Source organism: Myotis davidii, unplaced genomic scaffold (assembly GCF_000327345.1).
Source record: "Myotis davidii unplaced genomic scaffold, ASM32734v1 scaffold205, whole genome shotgun sequence".
NCBI classification, from domain to species: Eukaryota; Metazoa; Chordata; class Mammalia; order Chiroptera; family Vespertilionidae; genus Myotis; species Myotis davidii.
Genome location: NW_006297573.1, coordinates 5,423,191 through 5,444,584, shown reverse-complemented (window position 1 = coordinate 5,444,584; position 21,394 = coordinate 5,423,191). Strand labels below are relative to the sequence as shown.

Sequence of the window (21,394 nt, the reverse complement as noted above, 5' to 3'; positions counted from 1 at the left end):
TTCTGTGAAGTAGGGTTATCAGCCTACTTTACAGCTGAGAAAACTGAGCCATATGGAGGTTATTTTTTAATAAATTTTGGAGCTAGAATTTTGATTATGAGTAGTTGATTACAGATCTCACACTTTGGCTACATTGCTAATACCCTCCCACTATTCAATTCATATGTGAATGCCAAATGAAGACAGAATAGCAGATTGTGGAAGTTGGCAAGATTTTGTTTTAAAGGGGCTAATATTGTGACTTTGGAAATGGGTTGGAGGCGGAGGAGAAAAAATAGGGATTTAGTCCATTTTTTTTCCAAATTGTTTTTCTAAAATGTCTACCTCTTTCTCTCCAGGTGGCAGATATGTACCTAGCATTAGAGTACACAGCACACGCCATTAGTGGCCCCACAGTACAAGGTGGCCTCCCTGTTTTTCACTGGAAGCGGTTCAACAACACTCTCCATGAGGGCATGCCAGAGGCCTACAACTTTGATTTTATTACCATGAAGCCAATTTTGAAACCTGACATAAAATGAAGGGCGATAAGAAAATAGAAGGCTGCAAATAAGATACCAAAGGCACTATTTTAGCTATGTTTTTCCATTCACAATTAGGTTTAATAAAATATATTAAATTTAGTCTGTTACTGTCATTCCCCACTGTTGACTGTGTAGTTAATAAGCATTCACTGAAGAAGAAACATTACATATGATTAACAATACTAGAATTCAGCATACAAACTTATATACAAGAGGGTATGGCAGCCCTAGCTGGTTTGGCTCAATGGATAGAGCTTCGACCTGTGGACTGAAGGGTCCTGGGTTTGATTCTGGTCAAGGGCACATGCCCAGGTTGCAAGCTCAACCCCCAGTAGGGGGCATACAGGAGGCAGCCAATCAATGATTATCATTCATCATCCATGTTTCTCTCTTTCTCCCTCTCCTTTCCTCTCTGAAATCAATAAAAATATATATTTTTTAAAAAGAGGGTATGGCAGAACCTTTTCCCTTACTCATCAAAATCCATATTCTTTTATGCCTGGCCACACAGACCACACATCCCAGGTTCCCTTAGGTAGTTGTGCCACATGACGAGTTCTTGTCAGTGGAATCGGACATGAGTGCCTGTTTCAGGCCTGGCCCCTAAGAACCTGTGCTCCCCCATGCTCTTTCCCCCTTCCTTCCCTGGCTGGATATACTTAGTGACAAAGCCCAAAGGAAAGGTGGAGCTGTGTTTCCAATGGAGCCTCTTGCAGAAATGCAGGGAGTGATATTTCTGGCATTAACAGGTATCAGTTGAGTCTTTTTGTGGTGGAGGCTAGGCACACAATATGGAAACCTTAATGTTGTCTCCCATTACTGAAAAGCAGCACATCTCATCTGAGAGCAACTCTGTGTAATAGCTTTTCTTTCAAAGTTTGAGAACTGTGTGTACTTTTAGTGCTGTGGTATTGTCAATTAGGCTAAATAAACCATACTGTACAGTCTAATGAGTGATCCTTAACAAAGTGAGAGACTTTCGAAAGAAACAAACACAAAGGGCAAGAATAATCAGAATGAATCAGAGTACTCAGAATGTTAAAAACCCATAGTTTATTTCAAAGTATAAATTTCAGGCTTGCTGGACAAATCCCACTACAGTTAACACTTAAACAGACACCAGTCTACTGTACATTTAGAAAAGAAAAAAAACCACAAAAACCTTTAAAACCTAATAAAAATAGGACAACTTGCTATAGCTGGTTTATATGAGACATTAGGAAGATCTTAACATTGTCTTATTATTTACACTTTCAACTGCAATAAAGAAAAATCAGAATGCAAGTTTCCTACAAAGTATTTTTATATTAACTTTGAAATGGCTGATGAAATACTAAAGCCAAGATTTCCAAAAGGTGTTTGATTGCCCAGTTACCTTATTTACAAACAAAATAAAACAAAAATAAAAAAGACAGCATTTAAATATAAATGCTTGGTATTTAGCTGACTCTACAAATTAAAAAACTTATTTAGCATGATAAAACTATTTGTATGGTCCTATTCCTCCCCATTGGCTGGCTCAAGAGAAACAGATTTTAGGAATTACGTAAGTCTACCACACTAACAAAACACCTCATAAGAATTGTTCTAATCTTTTCCTTTGTCCCAAAATGTAAAAAAAGGGAGAGGTGGGGTGGGAGGACTGGACACATCATTTGCCCAGGAAGGAAGGCAGAATCATACATTGGTTTTAGATAAAGTTATTTGCAGTAATCTAATACTGAGACATGATTTTTCTGGAAATTAGAATAAAACAGGCCAATAACAACTGGCCAATAATAAAATAATGAATGAATCATAAGATACTGAAATAACCCAAGGTTTTTGCAGTACTCTAACAGTGCTAAGATCACATGTATAAAAGCAAGAGAGGACGATACCACAGGCATTATTTTGTTAATCTTGTATAGTACTGAGAAATTCGTGGAACAAGATAAATGCATGTCATGCAATATTAACACTCACCTTGTTGCATAAATAATTCAGAAAATATAACCAAAAGAGAACAAAAACTTAGCTAACACTTATGCAATACAGTAAGAGAATTCTGTATGGTGCAGCCCACCTAAGGAGTTCTGTAGAAATGTACCCCTAAGATTCTAAGCTCCTTGCTCTAGTACTTGTTTTTCAAATAAACCTTTCATTTACCTGACACTGGGGGTGGGGAGAGTGGGGAACATCTCGCTGTGAGGCAAATGGTACCCCAGTAAGTATCTTTCAAGGAAGAAAGCTCTCTTTACTCTTCTCACTGACTTCTACTGTGTTAAACAGTACACAGTATTCTGCATATTTTAAAAAGTGAGTCCAGAGAAATAGAGGGATATAGTTACCTCATCAAGTTAACTGTTAATAACATGTTATCTTTATATGTAATTTATAAATTTACTGGCAATAACAATTTTGGAAAGAGGCTTACTCACACCTTAAATAAGGCGAAAATTAACAAAGTAAAGAGTAACAAACATCATTGTTACCTTTAAACGCCACATAACAATTTTGGGTTGAAATTTCATAAATTTCCAGGATTTCCAATAAAGTGACATTTAACACAAGTATTGTCAGGCTAAAAAATTTAGTAAACTTGCATTCCCAAAATGGGATAAACAAGCTTATTTGTAATACTTTGTGAAAAGGTACAACAAAATAAAAAAGGTATCATGGGGTGCGAACTGCTACAAAAAATCTGTAATCAGTAGCTATTTCTAGCTGAATCTTCCATTCTCTCTCCTGAATAAAAAGTGTCCATCAACATTAAAACCTGCCCCAAATAAATGACTAGAGTTCTAGCCTACCACCTTTCAGTTAATCCAATATTGCTGCTGTTGCCTACAAATCCCATGTCAGACTAATTTGTGGAGGCCAATTTATAATATGCTTTTTCCTCAAATAATTACAATATTTCTTTGTACCTTCCTCCCACCATCAGGAATAAAAAGTTATTATACTGTAGCAAAATATTTTTTAAGGTTACTGTTCAAAATTTTTTTTTGACAGAAAACACAGTATACACTAAAATAATGAAATATTTGCATTCTACTGGGCTTTCTTCACAGGATTATATAGTGCTACAAAAACTCTTTCAAAAAGGGATTAGTGACTATAAATAGAAACATTCACCAAGGGAACCATTTCAAGGCTAGGTAGGCAAATTGTTATCACATGACCAAAAAAAGGCCAATAAAGAACAATTTTGAACATGAGCTTTCTATTCTGTAGACAGGAATGACCTTGAGCACATAATCAATGTTGCATCCACGGCAGGTAGAAACATATATACATGCAGGTATCGATAGGTATTCATATACATCTACCTCCCTTTCGAAATTTTCATTGGCATGACATTGGCAACTTCTTTACCATCGTCATTAGTCCTAGAACGAGTAATAGCTACATGGTTGGCAAATTTGATTCATGGAAACTTTAATTCTCATTGTGGCCTTATTTTCTGAAAGTGAAAGGAAGGTTTTGGAGCATTTATAATTTGGCAACCTGTAGGCTTTCTTCAGCATCAACCAAAATTCACACATAACATGACATACACTGACTGGTGAAAGTCTATTTAAAGACTTTACAACTAGAATGCTTCCAGTTTCAAGCCACCAATGTGGCAAACAAAGCATTAATGGAGAGGATTGCTCCCTCCTATAATTTCAGGAGGTATAATTTGAGAAGGTACAAATATGAATTCAAATATGATAAGGGAAGATGATAAATTATTTCACGAACTCCATTAATTCCTTTAAAAATATTCCCAACCGTACTCTCATCCCCAAGTGTACCCAGGAAGTCCTGTCCTACACTATCTACACTCAACTATCTGATACCAATAGAGCTCGCACTCGTATTGAAAATGCAGGACACCTAAGCTGACTTTGATTAACTTTGAAGAGGAACAGAGAACTAAGTCATATCTAATTGTTACATAAACTGACCCCAAAGGATATGCTTTGAATTCTATCCAAAGCTGACATAGGATAAATTACACAAAACTTGGCACCATCAAAACAAAGTTAAAAGTTAACAAAAGGAACAATGATACAAGAATAAAGAGATAATGTATCTTTCCCTTTAATATTTTAACTCACTGTATTTTGTAAGTTTGACTATTTCCTTTGAAAGAATATTATGCTTTGGGTGATAAACTATAATTGCTTTCATAATTTCTGACACCGTGTGAGCACAGATACTGAAATTTTTGTAGGAAAAGTTTCTTACACAGTTCGGTCTTCTCTTGGTCTACTTTACATAAAGTAAATTTAAATGGTGACCAAAAATAAAAGCATTTATATTCTTAGGAGAAAATAGCAAGTGAAAATTTTGGAGTTAGATATAGTAATGCCACTGATGAGAATATGTATAAAAGCCTTGTTTTAACATTTACTTGAGGGAGTGTTCTATATTTTGCGGAGATAAAGGAAAAATGAAGGGCTAAAAGCTGAAAGGAAAGAAACAACAATGGACAAATGGCCATGTTTATTTTTGCAGTTAATGTTTAAGGCACAAAATAAATGTAAAAGTAAGATTAGAAAAGGGAGGGGCCATTTAGATGTTTTCGCCTATTTAACAACCCAGAAGAGACAACAAAAGATAAAACAGATCCTTTCCTGTGTGCAAATTAACCTATTTTAAGCTCTTTAACCATTTTGCTTTTTTTTTTCCCCTTTGGGTTTTGTTTAGATTCTGTTTAAATCATTTAACTATGAAACTACAGATCCCTTAGAAATACAATCATGCCAGTTACATACCTCAGATGCTTTGCTCTACTTTATGCTAGAAGAGAGGTAATTTGAGAATGAAAATGGGAGATTCCACTGCAACAAACATATATAAATAGAAAAAAATAAAACCACACAAACACCCAAACATATTATTCCCCAGCCTCAAGACTAAAGGAAAATGCACATTTACATTTCAAAACCTTGAAGCTTGAATTGTTCAGGAAAAGGTTCTTGCTTTATGAGCTAAGTTTATTTTATTCTCTGATTATAAACAAACGTAGTGTATATACACATCTGTCCAAGAAATCTCGCACAATGTAGATTTTTACAATGGGTATCATGCACAAGATTAAAATAAGACCAAAAAGTGGAACTTTTCAAAGAAGAAGAGAGAAAGGGTCCAAGGTTTAACTGCTCTGGGAAGAAGAGATCACATCCGTTGACTGAGGATCGCAGAAAGGTCCAAAACGTCCATAAATATCCTTGGCCCGTACGGCAAAGTAGTATTTGCTGCCAGATACAAACTGGGTCAGAGTGCATGCCATTGGCAAAGGAAGTGCCTTTACCTCTCCAATCTTTTTCCATTGTGAGGGCACAGTGGCACTGGGCTCCTCATGGTAAGCATAGAGATGGTAGCTGTCAACAGTGGCACAGGTTCGATCCACTTCCAGGACACTCCATGACAGTACAATGCCATTTTGACTCTGAACTCGTGCTAACTTCAAGTGCGGCTTCTGAGGCAGAGATGTGCTGGCAGCTTCTGGGGGCAGGCGCGGTGGTTGTGGGGCTTCTGGTAAGGGTGCTGGGTGCACAGGGCGTGGGGGCTCCTAACCAAGAAGAGCCATGTTGATTTATAATGACCACACAAAGGGCTGTTTTTGAGAATTAGAACTAAGACATCCTAGAGGTGACTTACTGAGAACATTTTATATCAAAATACAGGGAAATACCAAATATTTGGCACGTTTTATTTGGTGAGCTGTAACCAACTGTACCCCAAACAATGATGCTGAGGTAACCCCTGCTATTCTTTCCAGACCTACAGAGTTTTCCTTGGGAAATAAAAGCCCTTGCTGATGGAACATCATCTTGACAGATTGAAATAATCATCTACTTCTAACAAAATAATGTATAATTTAATTCTGTATGCTACAGCTTCTTTTTTCAGTACAATGTAACATTTTAAAATATTATTATGTGTCCCTGGCCAGTGTGGCCCACTTGGTTGAGCGTCATCTTGTGCTGCAAAAGGTTGTGGTTCGCTTCTCAGTGAGAGCACATACCCAGGTTGTGGGATTGATCCCCGGTTGGGGAATGTATGAGAGGCAACCAATTGATGTTTATCACGTCAGTGTTTCTTTCTCTCGCTCCATCTCCCTTCCTTTCTCTCAAAAATCAGTAACATTTTTTTAAAAACTTTAAAAATAAAATATTATGTGTGTCAGTCTACCATAGAAAATTTGAGTATTTAACTCTACTTCCATTTTAAAGCTGTTTTTCCATATAAACACTAGCATATTCTTACAAATAACAAATAAGCACATTTAATAATGAATGTACATTATGCTTTTGATCAGGCTAAATGAAATAGGTGACATTTAAATTAGATCCTGAAACAGGGTATTTAGAAATATAGAAAAAGTTGTGTGCCATTCTGCCAATAGGTAAAGCATGAGCAAAGGCATGCGGGATTTATGGGCAAAAACCAGTGATAACTTTTTACTCAGACATAGGGTATGTGAAGAAGAAAAGATAAATTTCGAAAGGTAGGTTAAATCTAGATAATGAGAAAGATTAATACTAAGCTTAAGAAGACAAATTCACTTATCTAACATTGGACATTAGTATTATTATATTTGGGTTTTAAGATTACAGTGATAATATTTCCAAAAAAGATTCAAGTGAGAGCCAGGAAATAGGGATATTAAGTGATTTTTTTCTTTCTTTCTAGTGAAACATCATTATTCCACTGGCTTTAGGAAAGTGGTATTTTGGTGTGTTTTTTTTTTTTGGTTAATCCTTACTCGAGGATATTTTTCCTATTGCTTTTCAGAGAGAATGGAAGGAAGGGAGGGAGAGAGAGAAATATCAATGGGAGAGAGACACATCAATTGGTTGCCTCCCACACTCACCTTGACTAGGGGCAGGGAGTGAACTGGTGCAACCCAGGTACATGCCCTTGACTGGGAATTGATCCCAACACCTTTCCATGCCCAGTCTGATGCTCTAACCATTGAAGAACTGGCCAGGCATGCTCACTGACTTTAAATTGGAAGTCATGAAATAAGATTTTCTTGAATGAAATTCATTTAACAAAAATTGTTTTAATATATATTTTATTAAATGGATAATTTGCATATATTAAACAGTGAATTCTGTGATAGTCTGATACCATCTTTTTAATTCCCATGCTTTCTCAAAACTTAGTACCAGAAACATGTACATAGGAAGAACTCAGAAAGGATATGCTGAATAATGTCAAGGAATATAAATCTGCTGAAATTCTTATGCCTAATGGAAAAAAATTCAAACATGTCTGGAAAAAGGTATAATCTCAATTGAAAAGTTAAAATAAAGTTAGAGAGAAAAAAATTTAAACTTAAATAGATAAAAATTGAAAGCTGAAGAAGTAGAACTAAGTTGAGCCCTGGCCAGTGTGGCTCAGTTGGTTGGGCGTTGTCAAATCAAAGGTGTGATTCCCAGTCAGGGTACATACATGCCTAGGTTGCAGGTTCAATCCCCCGTTAGGATGTAAGCAGGAGGCAACCGATCAATGTTTCTCTCACATTGATATTTCTCTCTCTCTCCCCCTTCTTATCTCTCTAAAATCAATAAAAACATATTTTGAAAAGTAGGACTTATTTGAATGCTAACCATGTTGCTCTAATTCAGTGGTTCTCAACCTTCCTAATGCCGCGACCCTTTAATACAGTTCCTCATGTTGTGGTGACCCCCAACCATAAAATTATTTTCGTTGCTACTTCCTAACTGTAATTTTGCTACTGTTATGAATCGTAATGTAAATATCTGATATGCAGGATGTTTTTTCATTGTTTATGACCCACAGGTTGAGAACCGCTGCATCTAATTCCTATCTCAAATTGTCTTTTTTCCTAAAGTGACTTAATCGTTTTAAAAGTAAAATTAAATAAACATATAGCTAACAATGTAAGAGACAATGGCTGAAGCCATACTTGACTGGATGGAGCACAGGAATTAAAGAAGTTTGACAATAGTTTAAATGGCCTGTAATATCCCTTCTATTTCTTAAAATTCTAGGATTCTGAATCTGCTCATGTCCCAAAACTAAGTCAACTGAGTTATTATATTTTTGTTATTGCAATGGCTTTTACTGAAGTTTTATAGATAAAATAATGTGATATCAGGAATTTGCTTCAAAATAGTTGGTGTGTACATGGTTGTGGAAATAAGTGGCTGGTACCATAGATGAAATAAGACTGGCCAAGCACTAATAATTGTTGAAGATGTGTGATAGGTATACAGAAATTGTTACTCTATTTTTTCTACATACATTTGAAAATTGCTATTTAAAAATATTTTTTAAATTAATTAAAAGAATGTTCCTCATGTGAGATGCACTTTATTCTAAGACAATACACATGAATGGAACCCGGTAAAAAAAAAAAAAAAAAAAAAAGACCCCGCCAACACATACACACACAACACAACTCTGATAGGTCATCAAATTTGCAAAACTGTAATATAAGATTTTTGCTATACTTTTATGAAAGACTAATGAATGAAAGGAATTATTTATAGACACAAACAACAGTAATGGGAAATTTGCCACATACCCCAATAGGGCCAGACAAGAGGGGCTGGGATTGGACAGCCTGAGTTATAAAATGGTTTTGCCTCTGACACTAGCTTGGGTAGTGACACAGAGTAACCACTTATCTTTGTGACACAGTATCCTTTTCTATAAGAAATTAATAATCCTTGTAAAATTGTGAGGATTAAATTAAAGCACATTAAATTAAATTGGAGTACCTGGTATATTCTAAGTGCTCCATTAATATTAATGTTTTCATTGTAGAACAATAAAAATAATAGCTATTAAGAGCACAGGCCCTAGAACATGGGTTTCTACAAAGTATGACCTAGGGCTGCTTAGTCAGCTTCTCTGTGCATTAGCTGTCATATCATTAAAAAGAGAGAGCAGGAGTCCTAAAGGAGTCCCATGTGAGAACTAAGTATATTAACAGTGTCTGGCACATAGTAAGCACTTAATAAATGCTAGCCATTATTACATGTAATAAAAAAATGAATGATCCTTTGCTTGGTAAGAAGTGATATGTCTCAATCTCCTCCCTCCTCATAAAGCCAGTATATTTCCATTTACATGGTATACCAAACCAAATACTGTTATAATCACATCACAGGATAATGTGACATTATTTTGGAGACTACATTACATCTAAGGGGAAATCTTGTGATTTTCTGTTATCTCTGAGCAACGAATTCCAAATACCACTGAATTATTAAACACAATAAAGTGGCAGCAATGTAGTAGTTAGAACTGGTATAATGTTTTGAGGAAAAGAATAAAGTTAGAGCATCAAAAAATGGTTTTTAAAATATGCTTTTTAATACTCTAAAATATTTTTAATTTAACCATGAGTTAAAATAGTCTATCTCTTTCATTTCACATGCCCCACCTGTGGACTCTTTTTATACATTATAAGCCACCACAAGCTCTACGATCCTTGACCACCATCATCCCTAGGAACATTTGTTCATAATGATAAAATCTAGTCTCTTAAATAAACTTCTGCAGGAAAAATGGAAGACCTGTCATTTCCTTTTGATATAACTAATTTAAAGAAAAATAATATTTGACAGCTTCATAGCTAAGAATTTTGAGTCACGATCAACACTTACAGTGTGCACCTGTGGGGGTCGATGATGCACTGTGAGCTGAGGTCCTGGGGATCCCAGGGCTATTCCATTGTTTACAACATATGTAGTTGCTTGAGGCACTCGAACCGTGACACCTACAAAAGAAAATTAAGAAATAAATCAGAACTTTATTCTACATTTGGCAGAACACTGATTACACACCTGAAGTCAGTAAAATGATATTTTTAAAATATGAAAAGAAAAATATTTCTAACCTAGAAGTCTACACTCAGCCAAAGTATCATTCCAGCATGAAGACAAAGAAGTTCTCATATATGCAAACAACCAAAAAAAAAAAAAAAATACTTCTCAAGTAGCTTCCAGAGGATGTGTATCACAAATATAAAAGAGAAAATAAAGAGGAAAAGAGTAGACACAAGGAACAATAGTTCCTGCACAGGAGAGAAACAAATGGAATCCCTACTAAAAGGACTATGAGCAAAATCCTAGAACACTGGAACACTGGTGGCTCACATGTAGAAGGCAAACAGCCCAGAATGGAGCAGTGTGACCTTAAAGACAGAAAACATAAAGCTATCGCCACAAAAGCCTCTGCTGTCTTGTTTGTTTTGTTTTTAAATATGTTTTTACTGGATTTAGAGAGAGCAAGGGAGAGGGGGAGGGAGGGAGAGAGAAACATTGATCGGTTGCCTCTAGTAAGCATCCGGACTGGGGACTGAACCCACAATCTGGGCACGTGCTCTGCCCAGAAATCGAACAAGTGACCTTTTTGGTGCATAAGTCGATGCTCAGCCAATTGAGCCAAACTAGCCAGGGTATGTCTTTTTCACTATAAAGAATGGAAAAAAAAAAACCTACTAAGTTATTCCTGCCTTCTGTTATGAAGTTCCTCTCTTTCTCTCCATGCCTTCTGCTAATCAGTTATGGATACTCACTTTACCCAATAGTAAACTGTTTTGCCGTACATCAGGGTAACAGAAGCAGAAAATTTAGAGCTACATACTTCCCTGGGCTATAATTCTGGCAGGTACTCTGAAATCAACTAAAATATGTATGTTTTTAAAAAGAGTGATCTACTGAGCACAGAAAACAGATCCAACCAGATAGAGGAAAGAATTAGTGATATCGAAGATAGGAATCAAGAAATTATGCAGAGGGAAGAAAAGAGAGACCTGAGATTATGCAGAGGGAAGAAAAGAGAGACCTGAGAATAAAGAAAAATGAAAGAGCTCTATGAGAACTATCTGACTCCATCAGAAAAGGCAATATTAGAATTATAGGTATTGTGGAGGAGAAAGAGTCAGGACATGGAATGGAGAGTCTATCAAAACAAATAATAGATGAGAACTTCCCAAATCTATGGAAAGAACTAGATCCTCAAATCCAAGAAGCAAATAGAACACCTAGCTACCTCAATCCAAAGAAGGCCTCTTCCAAGGCACTTGGTATTGAAGCTGTCAAAAATTAATGACAAAGAAAAAATTCTCAGAGCAGCCAGGGAAAAGAAGGAAGTGACCTACAAAGGAAAACCCATCAGAATTTCATCCAACTTCTCAGCAGAAACTCTACAAGACAGAAAAGAGTATAACCAAATATTCAGAGAGAAATTACCATCCAAAAATAATATATCCAGCAAAATTATCCTTTAAATATGAAGGAGAAATAAAGATGTTCCCAGACATACAGAAGCTGAGAGAGTTTATCACCAGAAAACCATTGCAGGACATAATCAAGGGGTTATTCTAGCTGAAACAAAGAACATAAGGTCACAATACTAAGGAACATAAAATCACCAAAAAACTTACAGCATAAACAGTGATAATTTTTGACAACAAAAACATAAATGGGGAGAAAGCAAAAGGTCTGAACTGGCAAAGGAAGATGAAGATCAGATGCACTCAAAAGGAACAAAACTATGGTATATTTGCAATTTTATTTTTATAAACCTAATGGTAACACACACAAAAATTTCCAAACCAGGACATATAGATTAAAAAGAGAGGAAAGATGTATGGAATGCCACCAAACAAAAGCAACAGACAGAAACATAAAGATAAAGAAAGAACCAATAAAAGCACAGAGCTAACTGAAAACAAAAGATAAAATGGCTATAGGAAATCTTCATACACCAGTAATTACCCTAAATGTAAATGGTCTGAACTCATCAATTAAGAGGCACAGAGTAGCAGAGTGGATAAAAAAAGAAAAAACACACAAAAAACAAGCATATGCTGCCTTCAAGAGACACATCTAAGCTGCAAAGACAAAGGTAGAGTCAAAGTAAAGGGGTGGAAAATGATTCTCCAAGCAAATAACAACCACAGACAAGCCATACTTATAGCTGACAAAATAGATTTAGAGATAACAATGGACACTTTATATTGATAAAGGGAACACTACATCAAAAAAACGTAACATTTTTTAATATATATGCACCCAATCAGGGAGCACCGAAATATATAAAATTACTCACAGAACTAGAGAAGAACAGATCAAAACACAATCATTGACAGCTCTAGACAGATCAACCAAACAGAAAATCAATAAAGAAATAACGGCCTTAAATGAAACACTACACCGAATAGATATAATTGACATTTATAGAACCTTTCATCCCAGAGCATCAGATTATAAATTCTTCTCCAGTGCAAATGAAACATTCTCAAGGATAGACCATATCTTGGATCACAAAATTAACATCAACAAATTCAAACTGAAATTATACCAAGTATATTCTATGACCACGAAGACTTGAAATTAGAAATCAACTGCAAAATGGAAGTAAAGAAACCCACAAATACATGGAGATTAAACAACATACTACTAAAACATGACTGGATAAAAGAAGAAATAAAAGATGAGATAAAAAGATATATACAGACAAATAAGAATGACAATACAACATATATACTCAGTGGTGACAAACTGAAAGCTTTTCCTCTAAGCCAGCGGTTCTCAACTGGTGGGTCGAGACCTCTTTGGGGGTCGAACGACCCTTTCACAGGGGTTGCCTAAGACCATCGGAAAACACATATATAATTACATATTGTTTTTGTGATTAATTACTATGCTTTAATTATGTTCAATTTGTAACAATGAAATTGGGGGTCACCACAATATGAGGAACTGTATCAAAGGGTCGCGGCATTAGGAAGGTTGAGAACCACTGCTCTAAGCTAAGGAACAAGAAAGGATGTCCACTCTCACCACTCTTATTCAACACTAGAGGCCTGGAGCACAAATTCATGCATGGGTGGGGGCTGGCCTGCCCTCCGATAGGAGCCCATGGGGCTGAGTCGGCGGGGGGGAGGGGCCACGGGTAGTTGGCTAACCCCGCGTCCAATCCGGCCTGGAACAGGCTGGTTGGCTGCCACAGTGCATGTCATAGACACTGGTCGAACTGGTCATCCCGCCATTCCAGTCGCTTTTATATATAAAAATAGTGCTGGAAGTCCTAGCCAGAGCAATAAGGCAAGAGAAAGAAAGAAAAGGCACCCAAATAGGGAAGGAAAAAGTCAAACTGTCACTTTTTCAGACAATGTGCTTCTGTATATACAAAACCTTAAAGACGCCACCAAAAAAATATTAGAAAAAATAAACAAAAAGAAGTCAAGTTGCAGGATACAAAATTAAAGACGCCACCAAAAAAATATTAGAAAAAATAAACAAAAGAAGTCAAGTTGCAGGATACAAAATTAATGTGCAAAAATCCATTGCCTTCCTGTACACTAACAAAACTTCAGAAAAAGAAATGAAAAAAAAACCCAAACAATTCCTTTTGTAATTGCAACCAAACCCAGCTATAAAAAGACATGTATATGGGACAGATAATTTTTGACAAAAGAGCCATAGACACACATGGAATAAAGATAGTCTCTTCAATAAATGCTAGGAAAACTGGAAAGCCACATGTAAACGAATGAAACTGGATTACAGTTTGTCCCAATGTCCAAAAATTAATTCAAAATACTAGGATCAAAGACCTAGTATAAGACTTGAAACAATAGGTTACATAGAAGAAAATTATAAGGACCAAGTTTATGGACCTTGGTCACAGAGAACATTTTATGAACTTGATCCCAAAGACAAGGAAAATAAAGGCAAAAATAAATGAATGGAACTATATCAAACTAAAAAGCTTCTACACAGCAAAAGAAACTGACAATAAAGCAAAGAGGCAGCCAACCAGATGGAAGATGATATTTGCAAACAATAGCTCCAAAAAAGCTTTAATTTCCAAAATATATAAAGCAGACACTTATCCCAAGAAGACATACAAATGGCCAATAGATATATGAAAAGATGTTCAACCTCACTGGCAATTAGGGAAATGCAAACCAAAATTATAATGAGATACCACATACCACCTTACACCTGTTAGAGTGGCCATTATCAATAAGACAAGCAATAACAAATGTTGAGAGGTTATGGAAACAAGGAAACCTTATCCACTGCTGGTGGGAATGTAGACTGGTTCAACCACTATGGAAAGCAGTCTGGCAACTCCTCAGAAAATTAAGAATAGAGCTACCATACAACCTAGCAATCCCTCTCCTGGGTATATACCCCAAAAACTCAAAATCATGTATTCGCCAAGATATATGCACCCCTATGTTCATTGCAGCACTATTCATAGTGGCCAAGACATGGCAACAACCAAAGTGTCCCACTATAGAGGACTAGATAAAAAAGATGTGGTACATAGACAGACACAATGGAATACTACTCAGCCTTAAGAAAGGATGAAATAGCATCATTTGCAACAATATGGACAGACCTTGAGAACACTATGCTAAGTGAAATAAATCTGTCAGGAAAAGCTAAGAACTACATGATTTCACTTGTATGTGGGATATAAAACAGAAACTCCTGAACACAAAAAGCAGTGTGGTAACTGCCAGAGGGAAGGGGATAAGGGGAGAAGAGAGTCCTAGTATAAGGTAATAGGAGAACATTTGACTCTGGGTGGAGGGTATACAGATCTTTAACATAGAAAGCCACACCTAAAACCTATACGTTCATGTTAACCAATGTCACCCCAATCAATTTAATAAATATTTAAAAAACCAACATTTCATTACTGCAGGATCTTTAAATGGCTAAATTTATCCTTGCTATTAAATTTTGGAAAATTAAAGATTTTTACTGAAACCTACTATGGAAGTGGCAAAACCATACCACAAAGCACAAAGTAAGGATGATGGTTACCTCTGATGGAAAGGGAGAGAGACGCAATTAAGGAAGGACATAAAACAGGCTTGTAAGATTCTGATAAAGCTCTATTTCTTAGCCTGGTAGAGAGTTCAATGGTGGCTCACTTTATTTTATTTTTTTATTTTAAAAGCTACTCCAACTAAACGCTAAAGAACTATATACAACTTGGGCCATATACAAGAAAAGAGTCTCTTACTATTTTGGGGATTGACCTGCCGAACAGCAGGAGCCTGCATAACAGTTCCTCGCAGGGGAGCCTGAGCTGTTGGTGCAGGGAGAGTTGTATAAACCACTTGGTTTGCAGGAGCTCTTGGTACAGAAAGTCTCGTGGTCACCTGAGTTGCTGGACGATGTGTTACATTCACAGTGGTTGGAGCTAATAAACAGTAGAAAAATATAATAAGAATACAGTACAATCTATGTTAAATGAAGAGTATTAAATGTTAATTAACTCTGTACTAACTCTAATAATAGATATAGAGACAACAGTCTCCTTTTGCAATCATGATAAAGCCAACCAAAATTACTAATATTACTACAAACTTCAGAGAAAAAGAACATCTCAACCCTGTCCAATGCCCTTTCCACTGTTTTGTTTTTCCTCACCTGAGGATATTTTCTCCATTGATTTTTAGAAAGTGGAAGGGAGGGAGAGAGGGAAGGGGAAAAAGAGAGAGACATTAATGTAAGAGAGACACAATGATTGGCTGCCTCCTGCACATGCCCTGACTAGGGCCAATGACTGAACCTACAAACCAGGTATCAGCTTCTGACTGGGAATTGAACCTGAGACCCTTCAGTGTGCAGATGGACACTCTGAGCCACAATGGCCAGAGTGCCCTTTCCACTCTTTAGTTTGACTACATAATAAACATGAAAGAAAAGGTTTAGACTTGAAATTACTAACTTATAGGAGTGAGTTAAAAAGGCAGATTTTCCCTCCTCTATGTTAAAATGTTCTTAGCAGAGTGGAATTTTAGGCCCTCCAGACTATCTGCAAATGAGCATAAATCTAAGAGTAACTCTGTATTCCCACAGTTCAAGAAACTGGTTGGGTATTATAACTGACATTTTCTTCGGGTAAGCCAAACCATCTATTCAAAACAATAAAATATCCATTAAAAGACAGACTTCTTCCTTCTCTACTATGGCATTCTTCCTAACATATGGCATAAGAGCATTAATGCCTTGAATGACGTTAATATATATTTGTCAAAACTGAATCTTAAATGTTCACTCACAGCATGAACTACAATACTGATTTTGGGAGTTAGCTTCTTGTTAATAACTCTCTGAATTAGAATCACATTTTACAAATAACCATATATTAACTTTATAATAAAAAACAATTAACAAATCTTTCATATGGAAAAAATGGGTTCTATAAATACATTTGGAGGTAAATGCTGGGTACAACAAAGATAAAAAGGTGTCTTTACTGAAGACTCCTTAGTCTTTACATAGCCTCATTTTTTGAGTTAGAAAATGAAAGTCTTTAGTCCCCATTTTTGTTACCTATACTGCACTTGGGTTTACATGATGATATTTCTTTCTAAATTAGGTGAGTGTCATTTTAATCTCACTGGAAACAATTCCATGTGAATTCAATGTTTTCCTTAATGAAAATTGTGTTTATGTAAATATTTTGCAGATAAATCTATAAGCAATGGTTTATTGTATGAAGAAAAACTGTCTTGATTGGCTTCCAAACAGTTTAGGAGATACAGGCTATACCTTGAAAATGTCTGATTTACAGCTTCTTGAAGGTGCAAATAAAATATTAGTGTTATATCTCCTGTTGATAGTGTTAGGCCACTTAAAACTAGTTCAAGTTAAGAATTATTTTTAAATTCTTATTTAATTAGTCAATTATACCTTCTTGGTTATAACCAGAATGAATTATTACACCCATCCTTCCTAAGAAAGGATATTCATTTCTGCTGTTTTCAGTAGCAAATGACAAAGGCATATAGTTTAAGCCTTCTATATAACCATTCTATATAAGTGCCACTACTTAATGACAGGAAAACTCAGTTATACAGCGTTCAAAAGGCACGTTATCTTCATAATAACAATAAGAATTTTTTGTCTAATCTTTCCACTTGATTCCATAGTCCTATTTCACTGTAGACAAAACTAAAGCTTTGTTTTAATGATTCAGCAAGTTTACCTGTAGGTAGTAAGTGTATTGTTGTCTGAGATGGTCCACTTGTTGGCACCCCAGATGGTTGAAGAGGTGGTGCTGGCTGGATAGGTTGCAACGGCCGAGACACAGACTGAGAAGAACTCATGGCTGACACTGGAGTGTGAGTTGGCTTTTTAGTGTCTGTTAATTAAAAGTGAGACATTATGATTATTGATAGAAAAAAATTAGAAATATAGGATTTCCTTTATGGGTAAAATTTACTTTTGCATGCCACCAAGTCACATTTACCGCTAACAAAACAATTTCTTTCTATTTAACTACCAGAGGCCCGGTGCACGAAATTCGTGCATTGGTTGGGGGTCCCCTCAGCCCAGCCTGCACCCTCTAACAATATGGGACCCCTCAGGGGATGTCCCGCTTGCAATCTGGGACTGCTGGCTCCTAACGGCTGGCCGGCCTACCTCATTGCCCCTAACCACTCTGCCTGCCTGCCTCATTGCCCCTAACCACTCACCTACCTGCCTGATCATCCCAACCACTCTGCCTGCCTGCCTGATTGCCTCTAACCGCTCGCCTGCCTGCTTGATCGCCCCTAACTGCCTCTGCCTCGGCCCCCGCGACAGCGGCTTTGTCCAGAAGGACATCCAGAATGATGTCCAGAAGGTCGTTCGGCTGTCTGGTCTAATTAGCATATTACGCTTTTATTATTGTAGATGTGTATTTGCCAATCTGAAAACCAAGTCAGGACCTTAAATAACTCACTGTTAGTTCTCTCACAGATCCTAATTAAAATGTACAAAAAGGTAGTTTTATGTTTTGACTTTTTTTTATGAGTCAATCCTTTTTCTGAACTCAATACAATATCATGTCAATTAGAATAATTTCATTTCCTACATTAATATATATTTGTAATATATATATATAGGTATATCAAGGACATTCCCCTAGACCAGTGTTCGGCAAATTGTGGCTCGCAAGCCACATGCAGCTCTTGGCCCCTTGAGTGTGGCTCTTCCACAAAATACCACGTGCGGGCACGCACGTACAGTGCAACTGAAACTTCGTGGCCCATGAGCAGTAGTCGGTATTTATTTTATGGAAGAGCCACACTCAAGGGGCCAAAGAGCCGTGTGTGGCTCGCGAGCCACAGTTTGCCGACCACTGCCCTAGACAAACACCTATAAACTGCTGAGTTTTTCACCAAAGATCTTGAATTCCAATTACTCTACTGTTGTTGATTCTCTTGCTTAACACAGATGGCTATTTATACTATCCAGTCTTTAAAATATAATACACAGAGTGTATATCTCAAAAAAAGTCTACAATAGCCTATGAAATTAATGTTTGCATCTCAGAAAAAGCCCTTGAAAATAGGTAACCACTATATGGTGTATTATAAAGAGGGTAAGCCAAAAGCTCTGCTATCCAAAATAATTCCCACTGATTTCTGTCCTATATAATTCTAAAATGTAAATAAATTTCTATGTAAATAAAATTATAAATTGTAAATAAAATTTAAGGCTTTAGCAAGTAAAATTTTAATTGGGTGCTGATGGAAAATAATGCACCTCAGAATAAGAGAATTTAAAGTACATTCAAAGGTGAAGCAATGGAAAGAGAGCCCATTAGGCAGGGATGCTAGAAAGAGAAACTGCAAGAGCACTGATAATAAACGTTTATTTTTAATTCAGAATAACCCTACTTGTGTCCTCTCAAAAATAACCTATATTTATTTCTGTCCTCTAGGAATTCATTACACTTAACTTGTCTATGAAATAATAGTGAAAAGATTACAGGTAACCTGAAACTTTTTAAGAATAACGATACCGGTATGAATTCAACCATGACAAATGATGGCATAAATCTTCCAAAATTACAGCAGTTTTACACCAAAAAAAAATAACTGACTTTCCTGTCTCATAATCAATTGTAAAGCCACTTAATTTTGTTTTCTTAAAACCAAATTAAATATCTTACCCCCTAAAATGCAATTTTTTTAAATGTTTAGGTTTTTTAAATTTAACGTCTTTAAGGCCCTAACCTCATGATACAAGATTTTCCACATGCATTATATAATTATCACCAGAGGTTTATAGATACGTCCATGAACAAAGTTATTTTATACAGTCAAATATGTTTGAAAATTACTTTATATTTTGAATCACTGAGAATTACATTATAAATCAGCGATGGGTTAGAGAAGTCTGTATTAAGAAAAAACATTAGGGGGGGCAAAGGTGGGGTAGAGGGAGTCAATAGGGGAAAAGGGAGACATACCTGTAATACTTTCAACAATAAAAATAAATTAATAAAAAGAAAAAAACATAATTTTGTTTACTAAGCATTTACTAAGCATATTTAACCATGAAACTTTTTACTCATTGAATGTCTATTAAAATGCAGATGAATATTTTGGGATATTGGGTAATATCTACCTAATACTATTTCTAAATATTATAACAGAGCAATATTGGGGTGTGCATGCTTTTTAATATTACTTTCATTTTCTTTTAAATAACACTAAAGGAAATTAATTCAAATAACCAAATTAAGTGTATATACACTTAAAAATACCTAGATTAAAACACACACACACACACACCATTTAGAGTCAGAAGTCCTGGGTTGAATTTCCACTTCCCTTACTGATTCATACTCTATCAATCTATCCTCAACTCTCAAGTGGGCATTACATGGCTATTACAAGGATCATGTGAAATAACAGATATAAAAAGAGAGATGTTCCATAAGTTAAATATTCTCCTAATTGCTCCATTTTCCACTATGCCTTTTCATATTCTTTCAAGATTTTATTTCTATTTTTTAATTCTAACCTAAAAAAACCCTCATTCTGGAGAGGATACAAATACACCAAGAATAAACTATCTTCACTGAGTATTAAATTGGATTAAGAGAAAAAAATGGCACCAAAGCATCACTTAGTATGATTACTTATATTTAAATACCTTGTGAAGTTCCACTCTCTTCATCATCCATTGTAAGATCAATGACACCACCTGAATCACTGGCTGTGGCTTTTCCACTCTGAAAAACAACACACCTTCATTTTGCAAAAGAAACGTTGGCAGACATAAAGGAAAAATGAAATAATACTGAGGAGAAAGGAGGATAATGAATAACCTGGTTCAATGATTGCATGACTTTCTCTTGTGTACAGTAACACGCTGTACAGGCATGCAGCTGAGGGGCCACAGGCTATGCCATGTAGCCTAGGTGTGTAGTAAGCTATACCATCCAGGCTCGTGTAAGTATTCTCTGTGATCCCCTAATGACGCATTTCCCAGAAGGTATCTCAGTTAAGCGGCGCATGACTGCAAATGCTAATCATAATTCCTTTATGATAGATTACACCGCAGATTAACTAAAATCAATTTTTCATCTGCAAATCTCAAGTTCTGTTAAGTTAAAGAAAACTAATTCTTCAGGGTACAAAATTCAGGCCCAATCCCAAGACAATGATATAAATTCTAAATCCTACAATTATAAACCTTTCTATGACAATGATTTCATAGAAAATGACTTGTTAACAAACACAAATCTGTAAAACTCATATTAAAAGTACTTAACAAAGCCTCAAAGAATGTAACAGAACCTAGTCACCACAACATACCTCTAAGGTTCACATTTCAAAATTTACTAAATTTTACATTTATCAAAAATTGCCCCACTGTGAGCCAGGGGCCAGCCCCACCCATCTACTTCCTTCCCTGGACGCCCTACCGCAGCCTCTCTAGACCCGCAGAAGCAGCTCTTGCTGCGGTTGAAGGCGGTGGCCCGAGGCCCCCACCGCCCTGGCCTGGGTCCGAGAGCCTGGCCCTCATCCCTGAGCCTCCACGCTTCCACCCCGGCAAGCCCAAGATGGCTGCCCCCACCCCCTCCCACCCCGCCCG

At 36.3% G+C, this 21,394-nt stretch overlaps 2 protein-coding genes across 3 annotated transcripts in view; one reads left to right on the top strand and one right to left on the bottom strand.

Moving 5' to 3' along the window:
- PLBD1 (phospholipase B domain containing 1) overlaps window positions 1-623 on the top strand; it is a 56,762-nt gene extending 56,139 nt beyond the window's left edge. Inside the window, exon 10 of the mRNA XM_015570173.1 lies at window positions 339-623. Coding sequence (XP_015425659.1) covers window positions 339-521 — 183 coding nt within the window. The 3' untranslated portion in view covers window positions 522-623. The remainder of the gene's footprint in view (window positions 1-338) is intronic.
- A 931-nt stretch (window positions 624-1,554) lies between these two features.
- ATF7IP (activating transcription factor 7 interacting protein) overlaps window positions 1,555-21,394 on the bottom strand; it is an 81,146-nt gene continuing 61,306 nt past the window's right edge. For both annotated transcript variants that reach the window (XM_015570171.1, XM_015570172.1), the window contains 5 exons: window positions 20,450-20,528; window positions 17,508-17,663; window positions 15,534-15,713; window positions 10,145-10,257; window positions 1,555-6,069 (listed from right to left, as the gene is read on the bottom strand). In XM_015570171.1, coding sequence (XP_015425657.1) covers window positions 5,650-6,069; window positions 10,145-10,257; window positions 15,534-15,713; window positions 17,508-17,663; window positions 20,450-20,528 — 948 coding nt within the window. In that variant the 3' untranslated portion in view covers window positions 1,555-5,649. The remainder of the gene's footprint in view (window positions 6,070-10,144; window positions 10,258-15,533; window positions 15,714-17,507; window positions 17,664-20,449; window positions 20,529-21,394) is intronic.